This window comes from Phyllopteryx taeniolatus, chromosome 10 (assembly GCF_024500385.1).
Source record: "Phyllopteryx taeniolatus isolate TA_2022b chromosome 10, UOR_Ptae_1.2, whole genome shotgun sequence".
In the NCBI taxonomy this organism is placed as follows: Eukaryota; Metazoa; Chordata; class Actinopteri; order Syngnathiformes; family Syngnathidae; genus Phyllopteryx; species Phyllopteryx taeniolatus.
Window position 1 is genome coordinate 1697248 of NC_084511.1, and position 27893 is coordinate 1725140.

The 27893-nt window shown below is 40.2% G+C and overlaps 1 protein-coding gene and 1 long non-coding RNA gene across 3 annotated transcripts in view; one reads left to right on the forward strand and one right to left on the reverse strand.

Moving 5' to 3' along the window:
* The first annotated feature begins 65 nt into the window (after window positions 1-65).
* The window catches only part of smad5 (SMAD family member 5), a 30040-nt gene continuing 2212 nt past the window's right edge, over window positions 66-27893 (forward strand). The window contains exons 1-6 of one of the 2 annotated variants that reach the window (XM_061788575.1): window positions 70-272; window positions 8437-9251; window positions 11116-11394; window positions 19897-20004; window positions 23747-23968; window positions 24046-24302. In XM_061788575.1, the coding sequence (XP_061644559.1) occupies window positions 8849-9251; window positions 11116-11394; window positions 19897-20004; window positions 23747-23968; window positions 24046-24302 (1269 nt within the window). In that variant the 5' untranslated portion in view covers window positions 70-272; window positions 8437-8848. Of the gene's footprint in view, window positions 273-8436; window positions 9252-11115; window positions 11395-19896; window positions 20005-23746; window positions 23969-24045; window positions 24303-27893 lie in introns of both variants that reach the window. The other variant, XM_061788576.1, reaches the window with a different exon arrangement.
* Window positions 18562-22048, reverse strand: LOC133485172 (uncharacterized). Its single transcript, XR_009790629.1, has 3 exons — window positions 21993-22048; window positions 20241-20330; window positions 18562-18698 (listed from the first exon to the last, which is right to left on the reverse strand). It is a non-coding gene; the product is annotated as an uncharacterized LOC133485172 (long non-coding RNA).

Below are 27893 nucleotides of genomic sequence, written 5' to 3' on the forward strand. Positions count from 1 at the left end.
TCGAACAGTTGCGTCATTATGTGGCACCGATTGATTCCGACGGTCTCGTTCAGCAGCCGCAGTGTCAATGCAGGGACTAGTTCGCCAGGACGGCGGAGCGATATGTACCCCGCCTCTTGTCTCCTTCATGCAACTTGTCTTCAGGATGTGGAGGGCATGGGGAGACTGACGGCAAAGGCGGCGGACAACTGCTGAAAAGTAGACTTTCTAAAGTTTGGACGTAATACGTGGACGGCTCTACACACTTGTCGAAAAGCCCTGCTTGTTTAAAGGTTCGTGACTCCATTTTGCAAGAGGGTATGGTGATGATAAAGGAGCGTCGCGTTGAGTTGCACGGCAGGCTAGCAGTTAGCGTAGCTCAACTCCACTCATGGAGTTGAAAAAGTTGGCAGAATGCGGGAATAGATGGACCTCGCTCGGGTATGCGGTTGTGCTCTGCTGCCGTTTACTAAAAGCGCGGAACGGTTGTAAAAGAAGACTGCGGCGTGACGAGTTTTGAGTTGTACGTTTGAACCAATTTCTTGGGGAGTTTAGTGATGTTAGCAGAGGTACGTTAGCAAAATAGCCTTCTGGCACTATGTCATCGTTGGTTATCTCTTCTGGGGAAAATGCATACACCGATGACTTTTTATGTTGTTGTTTTTTTTAACGTTACTGTAACTTTTGTGAAGATCCGTTAACAGCTGTTTCGGGATTTGTGTGAGGCGAGCTGCGTTTCTCTGGATCCATTCGCTCTTCCTCTGGGTGGGGGTGCTCACCACCAGTCACCGAATCGTTCTTTCATATTATTGCCTCTGAAAACTGCCCTAGTAGCACCAAACTAGAAAATACGGAAGTCTCTAGTCTTCTCGCCTGTGCGCCATCATTTCATAATTAATTCGTTTTCACATGTGTCTAGAAATCCGCAAGTTACGCATGGAGTTGACTTTTACATGCATACTGTAATGAACCTGAGTAACTATCGTGTGTGAGCTCATTATTTTAAAGAAAATTCTCATATTGCTGGTCTCTAATCGACCTCAAACTAGGGAATGTAAATTTGTAGTTTTCAGTAGACTTTACACCGATTTTATCGGCCTGATTGGTATCGGCCGATAATTAGCATTTTATGTCGTAATTCGCCGATCCGATCAATGACGACATTGATCGGCTCCGCAAAAGACATTGACTCCGCGTCACTATCGTGCACGATATATTTGAATCCAAAAGCTAGTTTATTTTTAGCCTTGTCGCATGTCTTTTTACTTAGTACTGTAACTATCTGACGGCCAATAGTTATTTAAAAAAAAAAAAAAAAAAACATGTTGGCGGTGTGGGACAGACAACATGTAAGGCCATCAGACGACAAGACAAATTTGCTCTTTCACGATTGCACTATGTCAGACTACTGCAATAAAATGTTGTATTCCGATACCACCGGATCCCGTTTTTACGATCATTGGGCTTTATCTTGTCAACTCAAATGCGACCGGATACCCTTGTTACCGTGGCGACGAAAACAAGTGTATCGCGCCGACTGTATTATAAGGACAAAATGGGGGGAGTTTTGATGTGGGTGAAGTAATTTAATTACAATAATTTAATTACAGTAAGTTAGCACCCATTATTTATGTCACTTTGTAATGTAGGTTTGACCTGACTGATTAGAATACACGATCTGACTAGAGCAGTGATTTCCAACCTTTATGGAGCCAAGGAACATATTTTACAAATGAAAAATCTCACGGCACACCAACAAACAAAATGTCACAAAAAGTGGATACATTAATTACTGTATTTACTTCCTGACATCTAATAGAAGACCATTCATTTGTTCTGTCACTACGCCTCACTGACATAAATATAGGAACAAAGATACATTATTTACTGTAAATATAATTTTTTTTGAGCAATTAAGTATGCAAGTATATACAGTAAATGGACAAGTCATTTAAATCAGAATCATCTTTATTTGCCAAGTATGTCCAAAACACACAAGGAATTTGTCTCTGGTAGTTGGAGCCGCTCTAGTACAACAGACAGATTGCTCCATCTTCTGATCGGATCGGTGGTCAGTTATCGTTTTTTTTAAACTCTGTGATCGGTCCCAAAAATCCTGATCGTGTAAAGCTGAGTTTTCAGCCGTACTCTTTGATGGTTCAAACACAAAGAGGCATCCAGAGATGGTGAAGAACACTGGTTCGGACTTTTGACACCAAGTATCACCTCAAAAGATTTTTAGCCCTTAAAGTACCGCAATCGTGACAAACATTAAGATACAGTAGTGTAGTAGGCCCAAGTGTTTATTTAAAAACAAGATTCTATTTAGGATTTAGTCCTTTAAACTCATTCACTGCCATCGACGGCTTTTGAAGTCAAATATCCATGTTAACTGGGAAGGCTGGTAGTGACTTTAGAAAGTGCATTTAATATCAATGTAAGCCACTGTTAGTATTTTGCACAGTTTGAACATCAATACTGTGTTTAAATACATGACAGATAAAAAAAAAAGATTAAATTCAAATGTATAGTACTAAAATGTTCAATACAACTGACTGTACTTAGGGAGTGATTATTTCACATACTACTAGAGATAATATGCGTACCACTAGTGGTACTCTGACAACACTTCAAGAATGACTGATCAAGAAGGTTGGTCATCAAGATGCAAATCACTGCCTGTACTTGTGTTAAGAGCGGTCGTATCAATTATCCTCATACAGGATGTTTCAAAGGGCAAAAAAAATGTACCCATGTTGAAATGTGTAATGTTGTAGCTCACTTATAATGAATGAATCAGGTATGAGTCACCAATGGGCTTGACATGAGTATAACTAACTGAATGTTAGAACAGTTTAGTGAATATCTGGAAATATCAACTTAATGGACCAGTAATGTCGTGTGTATGCCTACATGCCCCCTTTGGAGCTTTCACGTGCGTGTGTGTCTGAGTGAGTAACAATGAACCATGGAAGTAAGCGCTGGACAGCTGTAAGGGAGGGATTGAGGCAGGAAACAGCTTTTGATGGTGACATCCTTTTCTCGCTGGACTGCTTTCACACGCCCCCAGATAGCAGCTGAAGGCTACACATTAGATTGTTTGCTCCGAGTCTTCCAAATTGTTGTAATTTCATAACTCATTTTCCCACAGGAAATGATAAAGAAGTGAATGAGTTCTCTACAGACTCTATCTCTCCTATACATCCTTTATTAACGCTACAGGTGTTTACAGCTGTTAAATAACATTTTCTAGGGCGATATCTAACGATGTCCCGGATCTGGGTAATTAACCTTTCAGAATGCGTTGGAGCGATTCGCCCTCTGGATTTTGGCGCAACTTTGGCGGTGCATTTTTCATCAAGGATTTTACAACATGATTCTGGAGTTGTTAGCTATTTATATAAATGACTTATTTTTTTATGTTATTGTTATATGTTGCCTTCATTGGCATAAGTTAATGATTAGGAAAAACTCCTCAAATGAGTAAAAAAAAATAAAATTCAGGCCTCACTTCTTTTCTTTTAAATGAATGGATCACTTGTGATGCGTGTTTCAGAGGCAGTGAAGGCTTTGCGTGCTACTTTTAATATATCCATTCAACATGTTCTCATTTGATTTTAAGGTCTGCAAATGCAATCTGCCAGACAATTGTCTTTTTTTTTTTTTTTGACAAGGCTGTTGGTGATTATAAAATTTACACACAATGTATTAGGGTTGGGCATCGAGAATAGAGAACGGATTGGAACCAGGACTAATGTTCCGGTTGTCCCGGAATCGCTCAAATTTAAAACTTTCTGTTCCCAGTTTCGATTCCTACTCCGCCGACCCCAAAGAAGTGGCGAAAACCAATGAAGAAGCGACAATAACCAACAAAGAAGAACGCACACGAAGACATGCTTGTGACCAACGGCGGCGGCGAACAAAAGTGTATCTTAACTTTGTTAAAATTAATGACCACTCACCTCCGCTTAAAAAAAGCTAAACATTGAGCCAAAACTTCACGGTCTTAACTTTATATCACAATGAATTGTGACAAAATTCACATAAATGTTGTCTCACAGTATCACAAACACTAACCTTGGTCCTCAGGAATCAATGTTTTATAGCATTTGGTTCCATCTATTAAAAAACAAAAAATTCACCTGCGCCGTGTGAAGTTACTTTTTGTGCCAAAATGCTGAGTTCCGGCGTGTACCCTTCAAAATAAAAAGCTACAAGCTAAAACAGGAAGTAAAGTTAAAACTTGCACATATAAACCATTAGATGTGATAAAATGGTCCCAAATAACAACAGTTCTGAGGACCGGGGTTCAAATCCTGGCCCCGCCTGTGTGGAGTTTCCATGTTCTCCCCGTGCCTGTGTGGGTTTTCTCCGGGCACTCCGGTTTCCTCCCACATCCCAAAGACATGCATGGTAGGTTAATTGACAACTCTAAATTGCCCGTAGGTGTGAATGTGAGTGCGAATGGTTGTTTGTTTGTATGTGCCCTGCGATTGGCTGGCAACCGGTTCAGGGTGTACCCCGCCTCCTGCCCGATTGCTGGTATAGGCTCCAGCACGCCCGCGACCCTAGTGAGGCGAAGCGGCTCATAAAATGGATGGATGGATGAAACATTAATTAATAAATATTAAGTCAATTGGGTTAGTTCCACACACATTACCTTTTAGTTCATAGGTTTGATATTGATACTGGTTATAAAGAACCCCGAGTCAAATGTTCATTTTAGTTTATGCTGCGGGCTGCTAAGAAAATGGATGTTCATAATTTGGACACCCATTATTTAAACCATGCAAACCTTTTTTGACCCAGCCCCCTAAAAGGATCAGAATCAAGAAGCGTTTGGAACCGGAATCGAAATATGGAAACCGGAATCGCTCAAATTCAAACGATGCCCAGCTCTAACGCTAACTTTTGCATTAGTAGCACTGGTGTGACCAACTTTGATTGATAGTGACTCAGGATATAGTTGCAAAATATGTCACTGTGAACGAGACGTTTGTCTGCAACAAGCAGTAGCAGACAAAACAGGTCAATTACATTTAAAAAAAACAAAAAAAACACAGGCTTTTATTTGATCATTTGTTCTGCTCAGAGGGGCCAGTTCTTATTGTGAGGGCTCCTAACAGTCTTCACCTAGGAAAACCACTTAATTTTGAGCATTACCACAAACATATGATTGACATCCATTTAAGTGCTTGCATAGGTGTACCACCACCATATAAAAGTATTGTTAAAGATTATTCCCACTATTGTGCAAATTATTTTACTAGAAAAACAAATCAATTTACCTATTTAAACTCAATAGTCCCAAACAACATGGATAAATCATTATTATTGTAATTATAGCACTTTATTTTTGATAGTTTGTTTTCTACACAATCTGAGTCTGAGCTTTTAAAATTTGTCTTCATGTGTCTATGCTATAAACAGGGTTTAGACATATTTGTTAGCTTCATAGTTATTTAAACCTTTGCACGTGGTGCGCATGTATGCAACGGTGCTATGTGCAAATGTGACGATAAAATTTTTAATAGCACAAGCTGAAAAAAAGGTCACTTTGGTCGCAGTCTCGAGCCCTAGCATATGTGATAATGAAAATGAAAGGCATCATTTCACACGGTTAGTGTCGCTGTTTGAACTGATCGCCTTTTATTTTAATAGAAAATTGGGCTGATGGTCTCCTGAACTGTACTTGTTAACCTGAAATGCTTTGCAATTTGCCACGTTGCTGGCAGTGTAAATTATGAACCTGTGCTGCTCTCCAAAAGAGAAACACTCAGCCCTGCCTGCTTGTCCCCCAACATGCTACAATATGTTTAATGTTGCCATAAAAATACCTATATTAGGCGGTTTCTTTTGCAGTATTTGCTGAGAAACTTTATTGTTTTAGCAAATAATCATTAACTTAATTTGATGGCTGCAACACCTTCCAAAAAAGCTGTGACAGGGTCATGTGTACCACTGTGTTACATCACCTTTTCTTTTAACAACATTCAATAAACATTTGGGAAATGAGGACACTGGTTGTTGAAGCTTTGTAGGTGGAATTCTTTCCCATTCTTGCTTGATGTACAGCTTCAGCTGTTCAACAGTCCGGGGTCTCCGTTGTCGTATTTTACGCTTCATAATGCGCCACACATTTTCAATGGGAGACAGGTCTGGACTGCAGGCAGGCCAGTCTAGTCGCCGCACTCTCTTACTACGAAGCCACGCTGTTTTAACACGTGCAGAATGTGGTTTGGCATTGTCTTGCTGAAGTAAGCAGGGGCCTCCATGGAAAAAGACGTTGCTTGGTTGGCAGCATATGTTTCTCCAAAACCTGTAAGTACCTTTCAGCATTCATGGTGCCTTCACAGATGTGTAAGTTACCCATGCCATTGGCACTAACACAGCCCCATACTGTCACAGATGCTGGCTTTGGAACTTTGCGTCCATAACAGTCCGGATGGTTCTTTTCCTCTTTGGCCCGGAGGACACGACGTTTCTGGGTGTTGTTGATAAATGGCTTTTGCTTTGTATAGTAGAGTTTCACGTTGCACTTACAGATGTCGCGTCAAACTGAATTTACTGACATTGGTTTTCTGAACTGTTCCTGAGGCCATGTGGTGATATTCTTTACACATTGATGTTGGTTTTTGATGCAGTGCCGCCTGAAGGATCGAAGGTCACGGGCATTCAATGTTGGTTTTTGGCCTTGCCGCTTACATGCAGTGATTTCTCCAGATTCTCTGAACCTTTTGATGATGATATGGACCGTAGATGATTAAATCCCTAAATTCCTTGCAATTGTACATTGAGGAACATTGTCCTTAAACTGTTCGATTATTTTCTCACACACTTGTTCACAAAGACATTATAGTTTATTGATGTTAATGTTAAATGTTTTTAGCGACGGAACGATGTTAAGGATTATGTCACAACACATAATGAACTAACTCCAAATGCAGAAATGGCCAATAAAAACAGAAACATTTTGTACTTAATATTTTCCTGGAGGATGCATTTGGGATTAGGCTTTGAAGTTGGTAATAGTGAAAAATGAATTGAAACAGACTGATTTTAGTCAATTCTTTTCCAGAATGAGTGCTTAAAGAGGAGGATGCTATTCATGTGGCACAACTTGAAGCAGGCATCAGGTGCAGAGGGAGATGGGCCTGGCTCAAGTTCGAGGCCAAAATAAAAAAAGCAAAGAAATGAGGCAAATTAAATTTTAATCTTAAAATTTGTACATCACATGTACTTGAGCGGTGTAAATATGTTTTTCTGCGTGAAGGAATTTATTTATTTATTTGCCTTATTATACTCTACTGAGTCTTTCAGATTGCTTAATTTATGTTAAAATTACAAATAATTATCTTCAGGGATCCCCCTCAGCCCCCCCCCCCAAATGTTTTTTTTTCTTTTGTCACCTTTTTCATCCCTTTGGTGTTTGCATGTCTATTACAGTACATTTTCCGCTCACCTGAGAATCATGGCCTCCTGATGAGCCCATATTGATATACAGTCCTTAAAATCCAAAATGTTTGGTATTTCTTTCTGATATTTTCAGAGGTAGAACTGAGCATAATCAGCAATGTCCACATAAATTCTGGTGATGATTGGTTGCAATTTTGTAACGTCAAGCTTTTTTCTGGATCGTGAGTGCTTGGGGGAGGAAAAATGAAAAATATTAGATCTTTTGTTCTGGTATTTTCAGAGGTTGAAGTGGGCATAGGTGGAGATATCCACACAAATTGTGGTGATGATTAGTTGCAGTTTTGTGACATTAAGCAACATTAAGCTTTTTTTAAATTAAGCGTGGCCTGACCCGACATCGGGGCTGAGAATCATGGCCTACTTTGCGGGCCCATATTGATATAAAATCCCAAATATTTAGACTTTCGTGCTAATATTTTCAGAGTTTGAAGTGCGCATAGGTAGAGATGTCCACATAAATTTGGGTGACAATTGGTCGTAGTTTTAAGACCTTAAGCGACAATCTTTTACTGCATAATAAGCATCTAGGAGGAAAACTCATAACGTCCATAGAATAAAAAATATTAGGGATTTTGTTCAGATATATTGACATGGGGAAGGGGACATAGAGCTGTCCACATACATTTTGGTGACAATTGGCGGTAAGCTTTTTTATATTAAGCGTGGACTGTCCCGACATGGGGTTTAAAAACCCCAAAAACAAACAAAAAGCAGCATTATGTCAGCGCATGCACAAACAAAATATTTTATTTTAAAAACCTAATGAAATGCAGATAATACTTCATGTTTTGATTATATGGATGGCAGCAAATCGATGGTGCACATTATACATAGAAGGGTTTTCCTGCTATTTGGGGGGGGGGGGTCAATTTTGAATCATACTCGAGAGCGTATTATACACGAGAAATTACGATTAATCAACGATTAATTTGAGGAAATATTCCATAGTCATAAGGTAATGGTTTCCGGTGTGTTTTCCAGACATCTGATGGATTAAAAGCGTGTGGCAGGTGAAAAAGAGCTGGATGTTTACGAAGTGGTGAGAGCTGCTTCAGCCGTCTGTTGGACAGCAGTCCTCCTCTTCTCTCCTACTGACCACACCCCTTCCCTCCTTCCATCGGTGGTTGTGACCCTGCTCCGGACAGCTTGCTGCAGGGCCCTTCCTGAGCAGCAGCAGCTGCGTCCTGCTCGCTGACTCCTCTCCCTCCCCTCCTTCCTGTTCTTGGTCAGACAAGGCCAGAACCTCCTGTCTTCCCCATCTCACCCACTGAATACGTTGTTTCTCATTGAAAACACACTCACGAACACATATTGGAAGTAATCAACAAGGGCCTTGAAAACCTCTTGATCCCGCTGCAGACTTTCTACCCGTTGACCTGTCCTTGTCTCCAGCATGACTTCCATGTCCAGTCTCTTTTCCTTCACAAGTCCAGCGGTCAAGCGCCTGCTTGGCTGGAAGCAAGGAGATGAGGAGGAGAAGTGGGCGGAAAAGGCAGTGGATGCTCTTGTGAAAAAGCTGAAGAAGAAGAAAGGGGCGATGGAGGACCTGGAAAAAGCCCTGAGCTGCCCAGGGCAACCCAGCAAATGTGTGACCATTCCAAGATCTCTGGACGGCCGGCTACAGGTTTCCCACCGTAAAGGTCTGCCGCATGTAATATACTGTCGGGTGTGGCGCTGGCCAGACCTCCAGTCCCACCATGAGCTCAAGCCCCTGGAAGTGTGCGAGTATCCATTTGGCTCTAAACAGAAAGAGGTGTGCATTAACCCATATCACTACAAGCGAGTGGAGAGTCCTGGTAAGCACATTTTTATGTTCCCATTTCATTTAGAAATTCTAGAAACTCATAACAAAAGATTCATCTATTGTATTGTGTCCACGTGTGCAGCATGACAAATTGTAAACATTCACATTCCCTTTGGTGTTTAAATGCACAGAAGTCTAGAAGTAATTTGGCCCGCTGAACCGCTCCCTCCATTCCCCCTGCACAGAAAATCAATATGAGGAGCTCTTATTAGATTATGTGCCTCTGAGACTCTACAAGGGTGTGGCATGGGAGAATGTATTTGGAAATGTATGAACATCTCAGACTAAGTGCGTAGCGCATTACATTGTTCCGTTCATTAATCAGGAACCCCACTATGGAGTATATAATCAATATTCAAATATATATACCGTTTCATTATCCTCAGAAATTCAGGTTTATTCTTTTGTAGTTTTGTTTTCAACTCAGGGTTTATATTGCTAGATGAATTGAACTTTGTTGGGTCTACGCTGATAAGTTAGTTAGAAAATATGCAAATCACGGCTAAGTTTGCAATTTAGTAGCAAGGGAAGAAAAACGTGCAAATAAGAACGTTATTTTATTTATTTTTAAAAAGGCCCTACTTACGCATGTCTCATGAATTGTTTTACTGTACGTTGTGATGCATCTATCCATCCATCCATTTTTCTATACCGGTTATCTTCACGAGGGTCACAGTCGTGCTGGAGCCTATCCCAGCCGACTCTGGGCGAGACGCAGGGTACACCCTGAACTGGTCACCAGCCAATCGCAGGGCATGATGCATCTCATCTACTGTAACTGTAGAAGCAGTATTATGCACTTCACTTATTGCACTTCAAATTCTGTAGACTTATATACAATACCTGTATTTGATTTGCGGATGGTTGGTCATGTGTTAGAAAGTTAATAAATGTTTTTAATGGTATTTTTTTTAATTTTTATTACACAGTACTTTACAGTTTTTTTCCCCCGTCTCACACTTGACAAATACCCCGAATAAAAAAAACAAATAAATAAATAAAATCCTAAAACTAATAAAAACTCAACTAAATTAAGCATTTTTGAAAAATAAAAACTAACAAACCTGCTCTAAAAACTAAATTTAAACTAACTGAATTTGAAAAAGAAAAGTCAAAATGAAATAAAAACTCTAATTACAATGGAAAATCCAGAACTATTATTACCCTGGTTCTAGCACAGAGCTGACGCAAACAAATTAACATTATACTTCAACATTAAAATAAATCTTAACAATTGGAGATTAAACCATATACAAAATTCATATCACAATTATAGTGACCAAAATTTCCATGATTATTAGTATTATATGGATATGGCTAAATTAAAAATAACTGATGCACTGCCAAAAGCCATGCGTTTTATTTTGACTCCAAAAGATGTAAAATCAGCAGCACTACATTTTGCACTTTAAAAAATGTAAACCTTAGCAACTGAAAATGACTTTTCATGCATGCAAGACCCTGCAAAATGTTTACCAAAATGATCAATACTGCAGATATATAGTGTTTAACTGCAAATTTGCCTTGATGTGTAATTTTGGGTGGTGGTCAAGTAGATACAGTAAGATAAGATTTGGCACGTTTGCCTTCTCATTTTATTAACGATCAGCCAAGAAATGAGTTACAATAATATATAAATTAGTTTGTAAGTAAAGCTGTGTCCAAGATTAAGGATTTGGTGATATTACAAGTAGTGAGTTAAGGATGTGAATTTTATGGCTTGGCTTTAACTTCTCTTTCTTACATGTAAATACATTCATATTAAACTGTTTGCTGTGTAATCTTCCATGATTGCAAATGTTGTCTCTTACTTGTCTATCACAATAAACTTTCTCTTTGTTCGATCTGCCATCCAGTGCTCCCCCCTGTCTTGGTACCACGACACAGCGAGTTCAACCCACAGCACAGCTTGCTTGTACAGTTCCGCAACCTGACCCACAACGAGCCACACATGGCCCTGAACGCCACCTTTCCCGAGTCTTTCCAGCAGCCACACAGTGGCGGCAGCAGCACTGGTGGAGGAGGCTCTTTTCCCATCACTCCCAACTCTCCGTATCCTCCTTCCCCAGCCAGCAGTGGTACTTATCCCAACTCTCCTGCCAGCTCGGGGCCCTCTAGTCCATTCCAGCTCCCAGGTAAATGTGTGCTGAAATGTCTTCATTTAAAGAAGTATTAAGAAATTAATTTTTAAGCACTATACACTAGCTACAGTATCTGACAAAACAAAAGCACATTTGTTTTAATGTCACTCTTGGTACGTTATTGTATTCCTCTCAATCAAGGTGCACTTCAAATAGCCAGAGGTGTCCAAACTACAGCTCACTGTCAATATTTTAGCGGCATATACTAAAATTAAGTTAGCCCGGCCCTTGTCATTTGCCTTTTCTACTTACTTTCCACACTGGTGGAAATCACATACCGTAATTTCTTGTTTAATGCGCAATGTCAAAAGTCAATGTTGTGCATTATACATGGATAAAGGAGAAAATGAAAAAAACGTTCCTATTTTATAAATGTATGCTGCCATCTGGTGGTTATGAAAAAGCTGTAAACTTTCATTCCAGTATGCCACTACCACCTACAGGTTACGAGAAAGGTGTACACCTTCATTCTAATATACCATTGCCACGTTATGAAAAAGCTGTAGCCTACATTTTCCAATATGACGGGTACGTATGACTGCATGTCTGTACAGTTGTGCTCATAAGTTTACATACCCTGGCAGAATTTGAGAAATAGTTTGTTTTTTTTTAAATATGACTGATGACTGAACAACCATCATTAATTTCTTTATGGTTATGTTTTGTTTGATGATATTTTTCTGAAATGCTTGACAGTTTGAGTCTCATTAAAATAAAATAAATGTTTCGCCTGGCCCTTAATTTTTTCTTTAAAGAATTGCACCCATCTTACAAATTCTGCCTGGGTAATCAAACATGAGCACAACTGTGGTTACTCATTTACTAAATAAAAGTAGGGCTGTGAATTTCATAAGAGCAAGTAAATAAAAGTATTGTTCAAATAAAGTGTTTCAGAATAATTATTTGAGAAAAACTAACAAAATACAGATAATTCTTCGTCTTGATCAAATGGGTAGAAGCAAAATCATGCATTGTAAAAATGCATTATACATGGGTAGAAGGATTTTCCAAAATTTTGAGGTCAACTGGTGGTGCATATTATACATGGGTGCGCATTATACACGAGTAATTATGGTACTTGTTTTCCACCTATTTAGAACTACAAACCCGAATTTCAATCAAGTTGGGAAATTGAGTGAAACGTAAATACAAAGACAATACAATGATTTGCAAATCCTTTTCAACCTATATTCAATTGAATACACCACAAAGAAAAGATATTTGTTCAAGCCGCTAAACTTTTTTTTGTGCAAATATTCACTCATTTTTTAATTCGATGCCTGCAACACATTCCAAAAAAGCTGGGACAGGGGTATGTTTACCATTGTGTTTACATTACCTTTCCTCTTAACAACACTCAATAAGTGTTTGGAACGGAGGACACTAATTGTTCATGCTTTGTCAGTGGAATTCTGTCCCAACCTTGCTTGATGTACAACTTGAGTTGCTCTCACAGTCCGAGGTAGTGTTGCACCAAGTTCAGATACCAGTACCGTCCTGAGGTATTTTGACCCAAAAAAAAAAAACGAGTGGCGGCACGGTGACCGACTGGTTAGAGCGTCAGCCTCACAGTTCTGAGGACCCGGGTTCAATCCCCGGCCCCGCCTGTGTGGAGTTTGCATGTTCTCCCTGTGCCTGTGTGGGTTTTCTCCGGGCACTCCGGTTTCCTCCCACATTCCAAAAACATGCATGAATTGACAACTCTAAATTGCCCGTAGGTGTGAATGTGAGTGTGAATGGTTGTTTGTTTGTATGTGCCATGCGATTGGCTGGCAACCAGTTCAGGGTGTACCCCACCTTTCGCCCAAAATCATCTGAGATCCTAGTAAAGATAAGCGGTTCAGAAAATGGATGGCTGCATGGTACATACAGGTTTTGGAGCAACATATGCTGCCATCCAAGCAATGTCCTTGGGACAATGGGACGTTCCTGCTTATTTCAGCAAGACAATGCAAAGCCACACCTCCTGCCCGATGATAGCTGGGATAGCCTCCAGCACGCCCGCGACCCTAGTGAGGAGAAGCGGCTCAGAAAATGCATGGATGGATGAAAAAACCTAGGTTTTTTTAGTACTGTTAATAAAAAAAAAAAAAGAAGAATTCTGCAACAGCGCTCAATTCATGTTGTAAAGGCGAGTATGCAAAAAGCCGACAGTCAGCCAATGACTGCATGTCTTCCAACAAGTTGTGTGGGCGCGACTGTGTGGAAGCTAGGAGAATGAAATGGTTTCTAACTGCCAACTACCTCCTGCAGCCAACTTAGCAAGTTATCCTTAGCCACCATGACGTAACCTCAGAGGCCGCAGCTCACAAGGCTATGTGAGCAAGGCCAGTGTTATATGCATTGGATTCTCCTGTGCTGTTAGGGAAATTCTGCATGGATTCTGAGTCTGTGTTACCAGCAGCAGATCAATAGCATGAGACGACTTAGTGTGAGTGCGCGACACACTGAAGCCCAGCTTGGAGCGCTCCAACCCGGACAAATGCTATACTCGTCGTTGGAGACCACTCCGGAAATCGGGGAGTTCGAGAAGAATAAAAATCCACCTGAATGCTAAAGTAAAACCACTTATCCAAGCAAAGCAAAAAGGTCCACTATTTGAGTGTCGTAGCTACGTACGCAATAAATAACAGCAATGCACTTGAGTGGGTGCACAATTTATTGTTACAATGGGAGAAATCAAATGCTGTCAACTAAAAGAATACTGCACTCTAAAAGCTTGAAATGCACAGTATTAAGTATGACTAAACTATGTATAAATATAGAAATAATAAAGTCTTGGAAAAATATTAGACCCCTTGTTTTTTCAGTTTCTTTTTCCTTTCCAGGTGCAACTAAAAGTACGTTTGTCTGGACAACTATGATGACAATGAAAATGGTTCATAAGAGTTTAATATAAGAGGTAAAATCTAGCTCTCACCATTTTCCTTGGTTTTCTTGATCATAACCATAATTATATTTAAAAATAAAAATAAACATTTGTATTGTTCAGGTAAAATTCCTTAGTGGTACCAGATATAATGAACAAGAAATTGAAGAAACAAGGGTGATCTAATATTTTTTAAGATTGTATGTCAGACATATACTACTGCGTATAGATGTACAATTTTATGAACTGTACATGCAAACACCCACATTCCTCATACAGTATAATATGTATGATAATGTAGGGATTTATCTAATTAATTGACTAAGAATGGGCAAATTCCAGTATTACATAATTTTAAGTTTTGTTTTGAATTAATAAAAGTATTTGAAGTTGTCTTGTCAGCTATTATTTTGCTGCTTTTACTGTTTTAGATTTTTGCCGTGGTATAGTTTCAGTACCAGTATCAAGGTACTTTATGTAGGTATAGATTCGAAGTCAGAATTTTTGTATCGTAACACCACTAGTCCGGGTCTCTGTTGTCGTATCTTTCACTATCAAAATGCCCCACACAATTTCAATGAAAGACAGGTCTGGACTGCTGGCAGGCCAGTCTAGTACGCACTCTTTTACTACGAAGCCACGCTGTTGTAACACGTGCAGGATGTGGCTTTGCATTGTCTTGCTGAAATAAGCAGGAACGTCCCATTGTCCCAAGGACATTGCTTGGATGGCAGCATATGTTGCTCCAAAACCTGTATGTACCATGCAGCCATCCATTTTCTGAACCGCTTATCTTTACTAGGATCTCAGATGATTTTGGGCGAAAGGTGGGGTACACCCTAAACTGGTTGCCAGCCAATGGTAGGGCACATATAGACAAACAACCATTGGCACTCAGCATTATTGCTATCCATGCTATGGCCACTAACACTCCTCCATACCATCACAAATGCTGGATTTTTATCTTTGTACTTATAACAATCCGGGTGATCCTTTTCCTCTTGGCCCGGAGGGCACGGCGTCCATGATTTCCCAAAACAATTTGAAATGTGGACTCATCCGACCTCAGCACACTTTTTGCCAAAGTAAAAACATTCAAAGTGCTGATACACATTGTTGTATTGTTGGCGGTCTTCGTACATGGTCACATGAGACTTGGGGGACCCAAGTCATTGTCTCAGGAATTTTTATGCATCTGTAGGGAAGTATTTTATTGTTTCATTCACCTAATTGACTGAGAGTTGACTTCACTGAAGTTCCACGTAGTGTAGGCTGGGGCTCGGAACGCGTCAGACGCCACACAATGTGAAAGCCTCGTTTGCACAATACAGTATAATTCCAAGTGTTGCACTGAAGCGACTGGTCATTAATTTGAACAAAGTTAAGACACAATTTTGTTCGCCACCATTGGGCACAAGCACGTCTTTGTGCGAATTCTTAGTTTTCACCGTTTCTTCGTTGGTTTTCACCACTTCTTCTTCGGGGCCGGTGGACTAAGCATCGAAACTGGGAACTGAAATTTTTACATTTGAAAGATTCCGGGACAACCGGTACGTTAGTGCCGGTTCCAATCGGTTTTCGATTCTCGATGCCCAACCCTTAGTCAAAGTGGCCCTTGCATTCTTCGATGTTTCTGTATGCGGCCCTTGGAAGAAAGTTTAGAGACCCCTAATCTAAGGAGAATGGAGTCAGATTACATACTGCATTTATATCTAGCACTAAATCGAGGCACTTAACTACAACAATTGTCAAAATGACTAAATTATCCGTTTGGTGAGAGAATCTCAGAGCGCTACTCGCCACGTGGCAAGTGAATGTGTGTACCCACAAACACAAACATACAAGGCCCAATCATAATGCAGCGGCGTGTGTCCTGGAGCCAGTAATATTGGAGCAGGGCGTGTCCTGCCAGGGAAGTGCATGGGATTCCTAATGCCGCCAATCTCTGTTATCAGCTGTGTGTGTATTTCCTTGAGTTAACATGATGGGAATGTGCATGACAACAGCCAATCAGAGATGTCCTTTTCCTGCTCCACTTCCGTTTGCAAGTAGCGGGAGTAAACAGAAGCTGCTGGCTCCCTGTAGCGAGATTGAGATGCCGATTTAGCCGTCCTCAGAGTCTGCTAAATTGGTGGCGGCCCTTCCTCGCCCTGGTGATGGAGGCAACGCCAGTTGTCGGCGTCTCCAAAGTGAGATGGAGCAATACTATTATATCTAGCCGATGTGTAAGGTATGTCGGCGCCCTCAAAAACAGACAACGCTGTTTATTCATTTGAAGAAGTACCACCCAAGTGATTATGTAGAAAGCAAAAAAATGTGATTGCAGTCAGTACACTCTCTGTTGCCACCACAAGTAGCATTAGCGGTTAGCCACCGCTAGTGCTTAGGCCATCTGCAAGAACAATCAATGGTGTCATCATTATTCAGGTGGTTTGTAAAATGGCGAAAGAAGTTAATTTGTATTATTAAAGATGATGCACATTTGAAGTAGCAATAATGTTAACAGTGTAAGTAACATCATAACTGGAGAATGATAATGTTTATAATCCAAGGTATCGTCATTATCCCTGAAGGGGCAGTTTGTTAATTTTGCATCTTGTACCTCCAAAAATACTCAACTTGTAGACTTCAAAACTAGTGTTATATTTTTCTACATTCGCTGCACTGTTGAGTGAAGTGTTCTTATATTTTCTGTATGCATTTTTTCTTCTTAGTATGCTAATATCATGTTGGGGTTACTATTTTATTGACTATGATGAGTGTTGTTAACAAAATGCATTAATAAAATGTTGAACTACTCTCTAGCTTCCTTAGTTTTCAGTACAGATGCTTTAACTGGCTATTTAAAAAAAGTTTTTTCATATATTTTTTTAAATTGCGATAATAGAGATTGGACAATGAAAAAATCTTTTTTTTTTTGTTTTAATTATTTTTGCCAGATTAAACAGCCCTACAGCAAATACAAAATAGGTTTGACAGTACCAGCAACTAGACTTTACACCGATCTGATCGGTATCGGCCGATAATTAGCGTTTTATGCTGATCGGCTTTAATGTCATAGTTCGGGAAAAGACATTTACTCTGCGTCACCATCGTGTACAGTATATTTGAATCCAAAAGCTAGTTTAGTTTTAGACTTGTTGCGTGCCTTTTAATATAGTACTGTAAATATCTGATGGCCAATAGTTATTTAAAAAAAAAAAACATGTCAGCAGTGTGGGACAGACCACACGTCTGAGACGGGCAACATGTAATGCCTGGATCAGACTACAAGACAAATTTGGTCTTTCACTATTGCACTGTCAGACTACTGCAATAAAATATTGTATTCCGATACCACCGCGTCCAGTCTTTCACAATCACTTGGCTTTATCTTATCAACGCAAATTACGTTTGGATGCACTCGTTACCATGGTGACAACAACAATGGAGCGTGATTATCGCACCGTGTGTATGACAACAACAAAATGGGGGGGAAAACATGTGGTGTTGGTCACCGGTGCTCGGGAGAGGATGTTCTTTTCGGGAGTGCTTAAGGTATGTTCATATACTTTTAATACGATACGACTCGCAAGCAAGCAACAAAACGTTATGTAGCCTAGCAAGCTAGTGCTAACACTGACGGTTGTAGGTGAACATGCTGGCGCTGTCGAATCATGCTCTAAAGTTTCGGTGTGTGTGTGTGTGTGAAGTAATTTAATTATGGTAAATTAGCACCCATTATTTCTGTCATGTTGTAATTGTTGGTTTGGCCTGACTGAGAATACTTTTGAAGATACTCAGTATACAGTACACAAGTATATACAGTAAATGAATGAGTAATTTAAATAGACACATTGGTCCATCTTATCAGTTTTTTAAACTCTGTGATTGGCCCCAAAAATCCTCATGTAAAGCCTACCAGCAACATTCCTAAACATTCATAATACATAAAAACATCCAGATAATCTCATAATGCAGCAATCAGAAGTTTTACTAAGCAAATCCAAACTATTTAAAAACCAAATTCAATGAAACATCGACAGCCTGATGGTTCAGCCACCAAGCTGCTTAAAAAGGCCTTTAACTTAGTATGGGGGATTGCTCTGAACACATGGTAAACAATACATTTACATCATTATTTATTAGTTTAACGTGTCTTGAGGCTATAATGACCGTCGATACAGCTACAGAGTTAGTGGGATACGTCACGTGCATGACTGCTGAGTTGTCTGCTAATCTACAAACGACTCTATCGATTTATGAGCACCATCTTGCTTGACACAAAATAATTCACACTCGATAAACTTCTATCTGGATTTGTCGTTTGAATGGATAGGCTGACAGATGAGGTTAGACTGGAATCCCTGTGGATCATGGTGTTCGCAGATGACATTGTGATCTCCAGTGAAAGCAGGTGAAGGAACAGTTGGAAAGGTGGAGGCATGGCCTGGAAAGTAGAGGAATTAACATTAGCCGAAGACCGAATATATGTGCATGTAGAGAGGGGTATAGGGGGAAGAGTGAGGCTACAGCGATAAGATAAGAGATAGCGAGGGTGTATGACTTAATTCTTGGGGTCAACTGTCCAGAGCAATGGCGAGTGTGGTAAAGAAGTGAAGAAATGGGTCCAAGCAGGTTGGAACGGGTAGAGGAAGGTGTCAGGTGTGTTGTGTGACATAAGAGTCTCTGCTAGGATAAAGGGCAAATTTTATAAGACAGTGGTGAGGCCAGCCATGATGTACGGATTAGAGACAGTGGCACTGAAAAGTCAACAGGAAGCAGTGCTGGAGGTGGTGGAAATGAAGTTCTCTCTAGGAGTGACTAGGTTGGATAGATTAGAAATGAGCTCATCAGAGGGACAGCCAAGGTTAAATGTTTTGGAGACAAAGTTAGAGAGAGCAAACTTTGATGGTTTGGGCACATCCACAGGGGAGAGAGTGGGTATATTGGTAGAAGGATGATGAGGATGGAGCTGCCAGGCAAGAGAGCGAGAGGAAGAAGGTTGATGGATGTAGTGAGGGAAGACATGAGGGCAGTTGGTGATGGAGAGGAGGATGCAGGAGATAGGCTTAGATGGAGGACGATGACACACTGTGGGGACCCCGAACGGGACAAGCCGAAAGGAAAAGAAGAGTTAACGTATACCGAACCGAAAACTGTTACTACAAAACCCAGATACGAAAAGAACCATGCGTTTTGTGAACTGTTCCACCCCTATTCTCAGTACTGTCAAGCAGTTAGGAGAAAGGTTGAATGTAAATGGTCAGTTGCTGAGATTGTTGTGAACCAAAACAATATTTGTCAGGAATTTTGTTCTGAAACAGGGGCATTTGTGAACCTCTTAAGTGTATATTTTGCATTCTTTCACATTTTCAGTACAGCTTTGTTGATGGTTCTGTCATTTGGTATAGACTCAAGCAGCTCATTTTGCATCTCTGTCAGGAATAGTTGTCATGTGGCTGCTCTGCAATCCTGGGACTTGTGAAATCTGACACCTTTCTGTGGGGCTGATAGTGTGATCGTTGTTCTCAGTCTGTGTGTGTCTGTCTGTCTGTCTCTCTCTCGCTGTGTGCACACCACCATTTACCGGTAGCAACTGGCGCAGCCTCACTAACCGCTCTTTCGCTCTCCCTTGCTTGTACCAGCTGACACACCACCTCCAGCATACATGCCTCCTGATGAGCAACTGGGCCAGGAGAGCCAGTCCATGGAAACAAGCACCAGCCTAGTGCCACAGAGTATGGCTAGAGGAGGTGAGCAGAACAGTACTTTGGGCCTGTTGATATAGTTTTTATTGTTCATTGATATTCTGGATTGCTTTTGTGTAGCCAAGAAAGAAAACATAATTTGTGTTTTGTTTAGGCTAGGACTCAATATTTAGTAAACCAGTATTGATACAAACCTGACACATTCATGCCACACAACTATTCTGAACACATAGATCAAATGTTATCAACACAAGAGCTGTATCAAAATATTCTGCCTTTACAAAGGTAATGCTCAGTCTTGATTGAAGTGGCTAGTGAGTGGAGTTGTCAACTCTGGCCAAGCGACTGTTAACAAACAAGGACGTCAGGAGCTGCAGAAGTAACAAAAGCACAACCATTACACATACCAATAACAGTAGCACATATGTGTCTGTCCTTGAACAAAATAGTAATAGATGTAATAGATGTGGTCTAAACTTCTCTCAAAGGCTCGAAATATATTTTTTCTTTGAGGACCAGTTTTGCTAATCATTTCTTCATTTGAGGAGCAACCTTCTAATTCTGAGGAGCAATTTCTTTGCAGGTTAATCTCGCAGGGACCTGAAGCCAGGGTTTCATTAAACAATAAAAATATAACAATATAACGGGGGAGTTGAACGTAGGGCTGGGGCTATTGACTATTTTAGTACTCGAGTATCCTACTGAAAATTCTCTCAAATAATTGAGTATTTGAAAGAGTAATTATGAACATGAAAGGAATAACACCCTTCACTTAACAAATGACCCATTGGTTTCCTTTTTTTATATATATATAATCACGTTTTTAGTAAAGGCCTCTTTATACTACCGCGGTCGCACAGCCGAGAACACCCGCATTGCATCACGTGACCGACGAATTGGCCCGCGCGGCCCATCCGCATAGCTTGACGCGCACACGGCAAAAATTGTTGCTGCGGGTCGAACACTGTGTAGATAATCTCTCGTGATTGGGTTGTTTTAGTCACATGCTGTGATGACATACTCAGCGTGCCCCTTGCTTCTACATACCATCAACGCGGCCATTTGTTCTAAATGTTCTCTTGCTTTATCTGTCATTTTCTGATGTTGCTCATTCTTTTACTCAACTTCTTTTTTTGGCTATGGTGTGGGTCCGTATGGGACTGCGTGTTTTAAACTATGTCGCCGTGATGAAGCAAGCCAGAGCAAGCTGTTTAGCTTAGCTCCGTAGCTTGCTAGCAAGTTAGTTAGCGAACGTAATAAATGGATAACTTTCCCAAAAGTGTCCCAGTTGTGTGCGTCTACAGATACAAAACCATTACGCCAGTGGGTCGCTGCGTCGTGAGCAGCGTGCCGGGTGTTACCACAAGAATGAACATTTATTGAGTCCGGAAAAAAGTCTCCTTTGTATTTATGGAACACACACGCACACACAGACACGTAGGTAAGCAATGATGTGCGTCAATGGATGCAGATTGATCATGTTTTATGAGTCCCTGTTCATTTTTGTGGGTCTCAGACACGGGACGACATCAAATAAAATCCTTCTACAGTAAATTCATGGCTGTGCGTTTATGAGCTTAGACCACCTGACTAGGAATAATGCAAATATTTGTTATACTACTAGAAGATTTGGAAGTGTTCAATTTCTTCAAACTAAAATGAAGAGACCTCGAGAGGAAGCATACTTCCTTCATTTAACTTCACCAAAACCCTCGTTTGGGTAAATGGCACATTTTACTCTTATTCCTCTCTGACCACCTTTGCCACGACGACTCAAAATGTAGCCACTTACTGATCAGATGTTAGTATACTTGCCATATGTCACACAGTGCCTACACTGAGCAAACTTACATGCACCCTGTATGAAGTAAGGTTATGGTTGCCGTGGTTGCGCAATATTGTACTTGTCACCTTCGTAATAAAGAAGCCACAAATTTGAAGGTAGTCATAATTAAGAGACCCTCCGCAGGGCTTACGCTATGATAGTAAGGTAGACTCACGTAAATCTCACTGATTTGCGGTGTTAATTTTACCTTGTCTCGGGGTCCTTACAACGCGGCTTCATACTGGGTGCCTTCGGTAGAGCGAGAGAGAGGTCCGTGTTAATGATTATACATCACGGGTGCATTTCAGTATGAAAAGCTCCTACACTTTGGCCATTTTCTATCATTTGCTCTTGTATTTTTTAAAATATTTTTTTTTTTCTGTATTTGCCATCTTCCCGCGCCACCAACCAAGGTTCACTTCACTTCTGCCTTGGTGATGTAAACGCATTGTCACATTAACACCCGTGGGTGATTTGAAGTTTTGTTTTTCAATGTGTTTTATGAAGCGCAGAATGCTAATTTTGACGCGCAAATTGCGATGTGAACCACTTATTTTGTGCCTTGCTCTATGAATTCTTGACTTTTTATCAACTTTACTATGAATTTCTGACAGGGTTTTTTTTACCAGTAGGCATGTGTTAATATCAAACCCATGACCTCCTTTGCACAATATAATCTTATTGCAAGAGGTCATTTTTTTATTTTTATTTATTTAATTTAAGCCTTTAAATTCCCGTCTCACATGCACTTCATGCGGGTTCTTTGTTGGTGTCCAGCGGGTTCTTTTTCAGGGTTGGTGGAATAGGCATCGAAACTAGGAACAGAAATTTTTAAGCATGAACAATTCTCGATACTGGATCTTGCATGACATGACGCATGACAGCGGTTTGATCTGTAAGGTTTTGTGACATCAGGGAGGTATTCTTTCCAAACAAATTGTATCTCTTTAATCATGTGTAGAGTAGGGTTGGGCGATTAATCGAAATTTAATCGTGATTTCGATTTTGGCTTCTCACTTCTCACTCAGAAAAGCGATTCATGTGGCGCAGCGCGGTTTGTGTATGCAAGTTCCTGCGTTGTAAACACACCCTGAACCCTGTGTTGCTTGTAGCAAGTGTGTGACGCATTTTCTTCTGCCCACCCTGAGTGTGCTTTAAGCTGTTTATTGACACCCAAGTTGGAGTTTACTGTAAAGCTAAACCCCACAGTAAAGATAATTACACTCATTGTATATTTAAACACACGAGACCCAAGATTTTAGAAAGTGCCAGCTTCTACTAACAGTCAATGGAAAACGCTATTGACGGGCTAGCTAACATTAGCATTAGATCACGGGAGGGATTTACCTTCAGATAACAAATTCACACACAAACGCTGTAGTAATACATATAGACAAACAGTATAACAATACTCACAGGCATATTTTCTTCATCTGTGAAAAACATGTTTAATAAAGTTTTATTGTGACTTTCTTCTACTTTTTTATGATTATCATACTGTAAATATGCAGCTTCGTGCATGCACCGCACCACACTGCCACTAAGAGGCCAAGGTGCGCACAGGAAGAACAGCAGATAGTCATGACTTTTTTATTTCCATTTTTTTTTTAAATATATTATTATTTTACGTGTTACGAATTTGTTTTCAGGTTGTTCTTTTAAGTTATAAAGTTTAGTTTTGGTAGTTAAATAAATACTAAGTTTAAAAATAAATGAATAATCGTGTCTATTAATCATGATTTCAATCTGAATCAAAATAATCGTAATTACTTTTTCCCCATAATCGTCCGTCCCGAGTGTAGAGGGTCCACTGTACACTAGGTTTAGTATTTTTCTTGTATTTGAAAGACCATATAAATGAAATGTAGTTAAATATCTCCACTTCTAAGTTTTGTGTCCGTTTTGTCAGATGTAGATAAGGAAATTGTATGCGTGTGTGTAACTGAGCTGTTTTTATTCAAGATGTGCAGCCAGTGGAGTATGAGGAGCCGAGTCACTGGTGCTCTATCGTCTACTATGAACTTAACAACCGTGTGGGTGAAGCTTACCATGCTTCATCAACCAGTGTGCTCGTGGACGGCTTCACTGATCCATCAAATAACAAGAACCGCTTCTGCCTCGGGCTGTTGTCAAATGTCAATCGCAACTCCACAATTGAGAACACCCGTCGGCACATTGGCAAAGGTATGACCAACGGTGGTCAACACATCACAGTTCGCAATCTTTTGGTTAAATGCTAACAGTCTGTTGTCTTCCACCAGGTGTTCACCTGTACTACGTAGGAGGGGAAGTGTATGCAGAGTGCCTCAGTGACACCAGCATTTTTGTCCAGAGCCGTAACTGCAACTATCACCATGGCTTCCATCCCACAACTGTCTGCAAGATCCCAAGTGGCTGCAGCCTGAAGATCTTCAACAACCAGGAGTTTGCCCAACTTCTGGCTCAGTCAGTCAACCATGGCTTTGAGGCTGTTTATGAGCTTACCAAAATGTGCACCATCCGGATGAGCTTTGTTAAGGTAGGACTGTCACATGTAGGTGGAACAGAAAGTTTAACGTGTAGCATTACAACGCATGTATGTTATCGATGGAATCAATATGATACATACTTGTGTTGGTATATTTATACCTCAAGTAACCTAGTCAAGGAATTTTGAATTCATTTTTAGACCTTTTTATTGTACAGAAATAGTCAAACTGGTGACCTTGACCAAAGCAGCAAACTCTGAAGTTAACTTAAGTTAGGGTACTAACCCCTAAGCCTACTGTTTTTAAGAAGTACTATCATTCAGTCAGCTGTATTCATGCATATTTATGAATTTGCTCATTGTAGTTTAATGCAAGCAACAGAAATTAAAAACAAGTCATCCCCATTGGTGAATTAAAATTGTATAGTAGATAATTGTTTTTATATAATTTTCACAATTTCAAATTTGTCCACAGGCAACTATGCAAGTATTATTTGAACATTGCACATCAAGTAGTGGTGTCTGCATTGAAATTAGTTGACTAGCGAATCAGCAATAATGTAGATTACTTCAGGGCATGTACTTACTTACCACAACCCTTTTAAATTTTAAAACGATTGCATAAGTGTACCACCACCATGTTTTTTTATTGGTAAAACTATTTTGAAATGTATATACTAGCAAAGCAAATCAGTTTAACTATTTAAAATCGTAGTCCTAAACAGAAATTGGACAAATCATTGCTACTGCAATTATTGCGCTATGCGCTTATCAGGTTTGGGAGGGTTACTTTAAAAATACTATGAATGGATTTATTCATCCCATGAGGGAAATCAGATTTTCTAGCTTCATAACAAAGTTAAAACCTTTACACATTACTTTTTTTTTTGTAAACTCGTGAAATGGGAACGACAGACATTAAGCAGGCTCACCAGAAGTCAGCTCACACTTGTCTTTGTAAATGTTATTTAAAAGGAATAAGTACTCCAGTGGACACGGTTGAAATAGTATCCACTTAGTTCATTCCCTCTGTGGTCTGAAACCCAAAAAGGCACTTTGTGGATATTTTCGACGGGCGGAGGTTTTCGGTGACGTAGAAATTTGTACTGGCACAAGCGGGCCAGCGTCAATAGGTACACGTAGTACAGCGGCGTAATGCCCCGTGGCCATTGAACCACAATTGTCAGACCCTGTATATAACTCATTATTCATCTTTGAGTTTTAAAAAGAATTTGGTGCACACCATTTTAATTTATTTTCTGAATTTTTCTGGAATCCACACAAGGTTAAATATATACAGCACATGCAGTCGGTACGGAAAGTATTCAGACTCCCTTTTAATTTATTTAATTTTTTATATTGCAGTCATGAGCTAAAATCATTTAAGTGCATTTCCCCCCCTCAATGTACACACAGGACCCCATAGTGACAGAAAAAAACGGAATTGTTGAATTTTTTGCATATTTATTAAAAAAAGAAATACTGAAATATCACACATTCCGTAAGTATTCAGACCCTTTGCTCAGTATTTAGTAGAAGCGCCCTTTTGAGCTAATACAGCCCCTGAGGCTTTTTGGGAATGCTGCAGTTTTTCACACCTGGATTTGGGGCTCCTCTGCCATTCCTACATGCAGATCCTCTCCAGTTCTGTCAGGTTGGATGATGGTTTCAGGTCTCTCCAGAGATGCGCAATTGGGTTTAAGTCGGGGCTCTGCCTGGACCATTCAAGAACAGTCACTAAGTTGTTCTGAAGCCACTCCTTTCCTATTATTTTAGCTGTGTGCTTAGTGTCATTGTCTTGTTGGAAGGTGAACCTTCAGCCCAGTCTGAGGTCCTGAGTACTCTGGAGAAGGTTTTCGTCCAAGATATCCCTATACTTGGCCACATTTATCTTACCTTCGATTGCAACCAGTCGTCCTGTCCCTGCAGCTGAAAATCACCCCCACAGCATGATTTTGCCACCATCATGCTTCACTGTTGGGACAGTATTGGACAGGTGATGAGCAGTGCCTGCTTTTCTCCACACATACCGCTGAGAATTAAGGCCAAAAAGTTCTATCTTGGTCTCATCAGACCAGAGAATCTTATTTCTCACCATCTTTGGAGTCCTCCAAGTGTTTTTTTAGCAAACTCCAAGCGGGCTTTCATGCATCTTGAACTGAGGAGAGGCTTCTGTCGGGCCAAATAAAAGACAATGCCAAACCACATTCTGCATGTGTTACAACAGCGTGGCTTCGTAGTAAAAGCTTACGGGTACGAGACTGGCCTGCCTGCAGACCAGACCTGTCTCCCATTGAAAATGTGTGGCGCATTATGAAGCGTAAAATACGACAACGGAGACCTCGGACTGTTGAACAGCTGAAGCTGTACATCAAGCAAGAATGGGAAAGAATTCCACCTACAAAGCTTCGACAATTAGTGTCCTCAGTTCCCAAACATTTATTGAATGTTGTTAAAAGAAAAGGTGATGTAACACAGTGGTAAACATGACCCTGTCCAGCTTTTTTGGAACGTGTTGCAGCCATAAAATTATAAGTTAATTATTATTTGCTAAAAACAATAACGTTTATCAGTTTGAACATGAAATATCTTGTCTTTGTAGTGTATTCGAATTAAATCTAGGTTGAACATGATTTGCAAATCATTGTATTGTGGTTTTATTTATTTTTAACACAATGTCCCAACTTCATTGAATTGGGGTTGTAGAACTTTCTCCCATCTCCCGACTGCATCTCTGGAGCTCAGCCTCAGTGATCTTTAGGTTCTTTACCTCTCTCACCAAGGCTCTTCTCCACAGATTGTTCAGTTTAGCCGGAGGGCCAACTCTGGGAAGGGTTCTGGTCGTCCCAAATGTCTTCCATTTAAGGATTATGGAGGTCACTGTGCTCTTAGGAACTTTAAGGGCACCAGAATTTTTTTTTTTGAAACCGTGGCCAGCTCTGTGTCTTGCCACAATTCTGTCTCTGAGCTCTTCAGGCAGTTCCTTTGATCTCATGATTCTCATTTGCTCTGACATGCACTGTGCGCTGTAAGGTCTTCTATAGACAGCGGTGTGGCTTTCCTAATCAAGTCCAATCAGTATAATCAAACACAGATGGACTTCAATGAAGGTGTAGAACCATCTCAAGGACGATCAGAAGAAATGGACAGCACCCGAGTTAAACATGAGCGTCACAGCAAAGAGTGTGACTACTTCTGGCTGTGTGGTATTTCAGTTTTTCTTTTTTAATAAATCTGCAAAAATTTCAACAATTCCGTTTTTTTTTCTGTCAATATGGGGTGCTGTGTGTACATTGAGGAAACATATGGACTTCAAAGATTTTAGCAAACGGTTGCAATATAACCAAGAGTGAAAAATTTAAGGGGGTCTGAATACTTTGCGTACCCACTGTACATTCTCCAAAATCTTTTGAGTGAGGCTGAAGGTTCTAGAATAACTGAAATCAAAGCCCTATAAACTTGTTAATAATAATGAACTGTAGCTTGTTGTTGTCTCCATAAAAAGGATTTGTTTGATGGCACTGATTAGATAGGCGAATATTAATAAAATATGGCTGGTGTTGTTGAATTAGTCAGGACCATTTTTTCCCTTTATATAAACGAATATTTTTTTATTCATCTTTTTATATTGGGGGGGGCGCG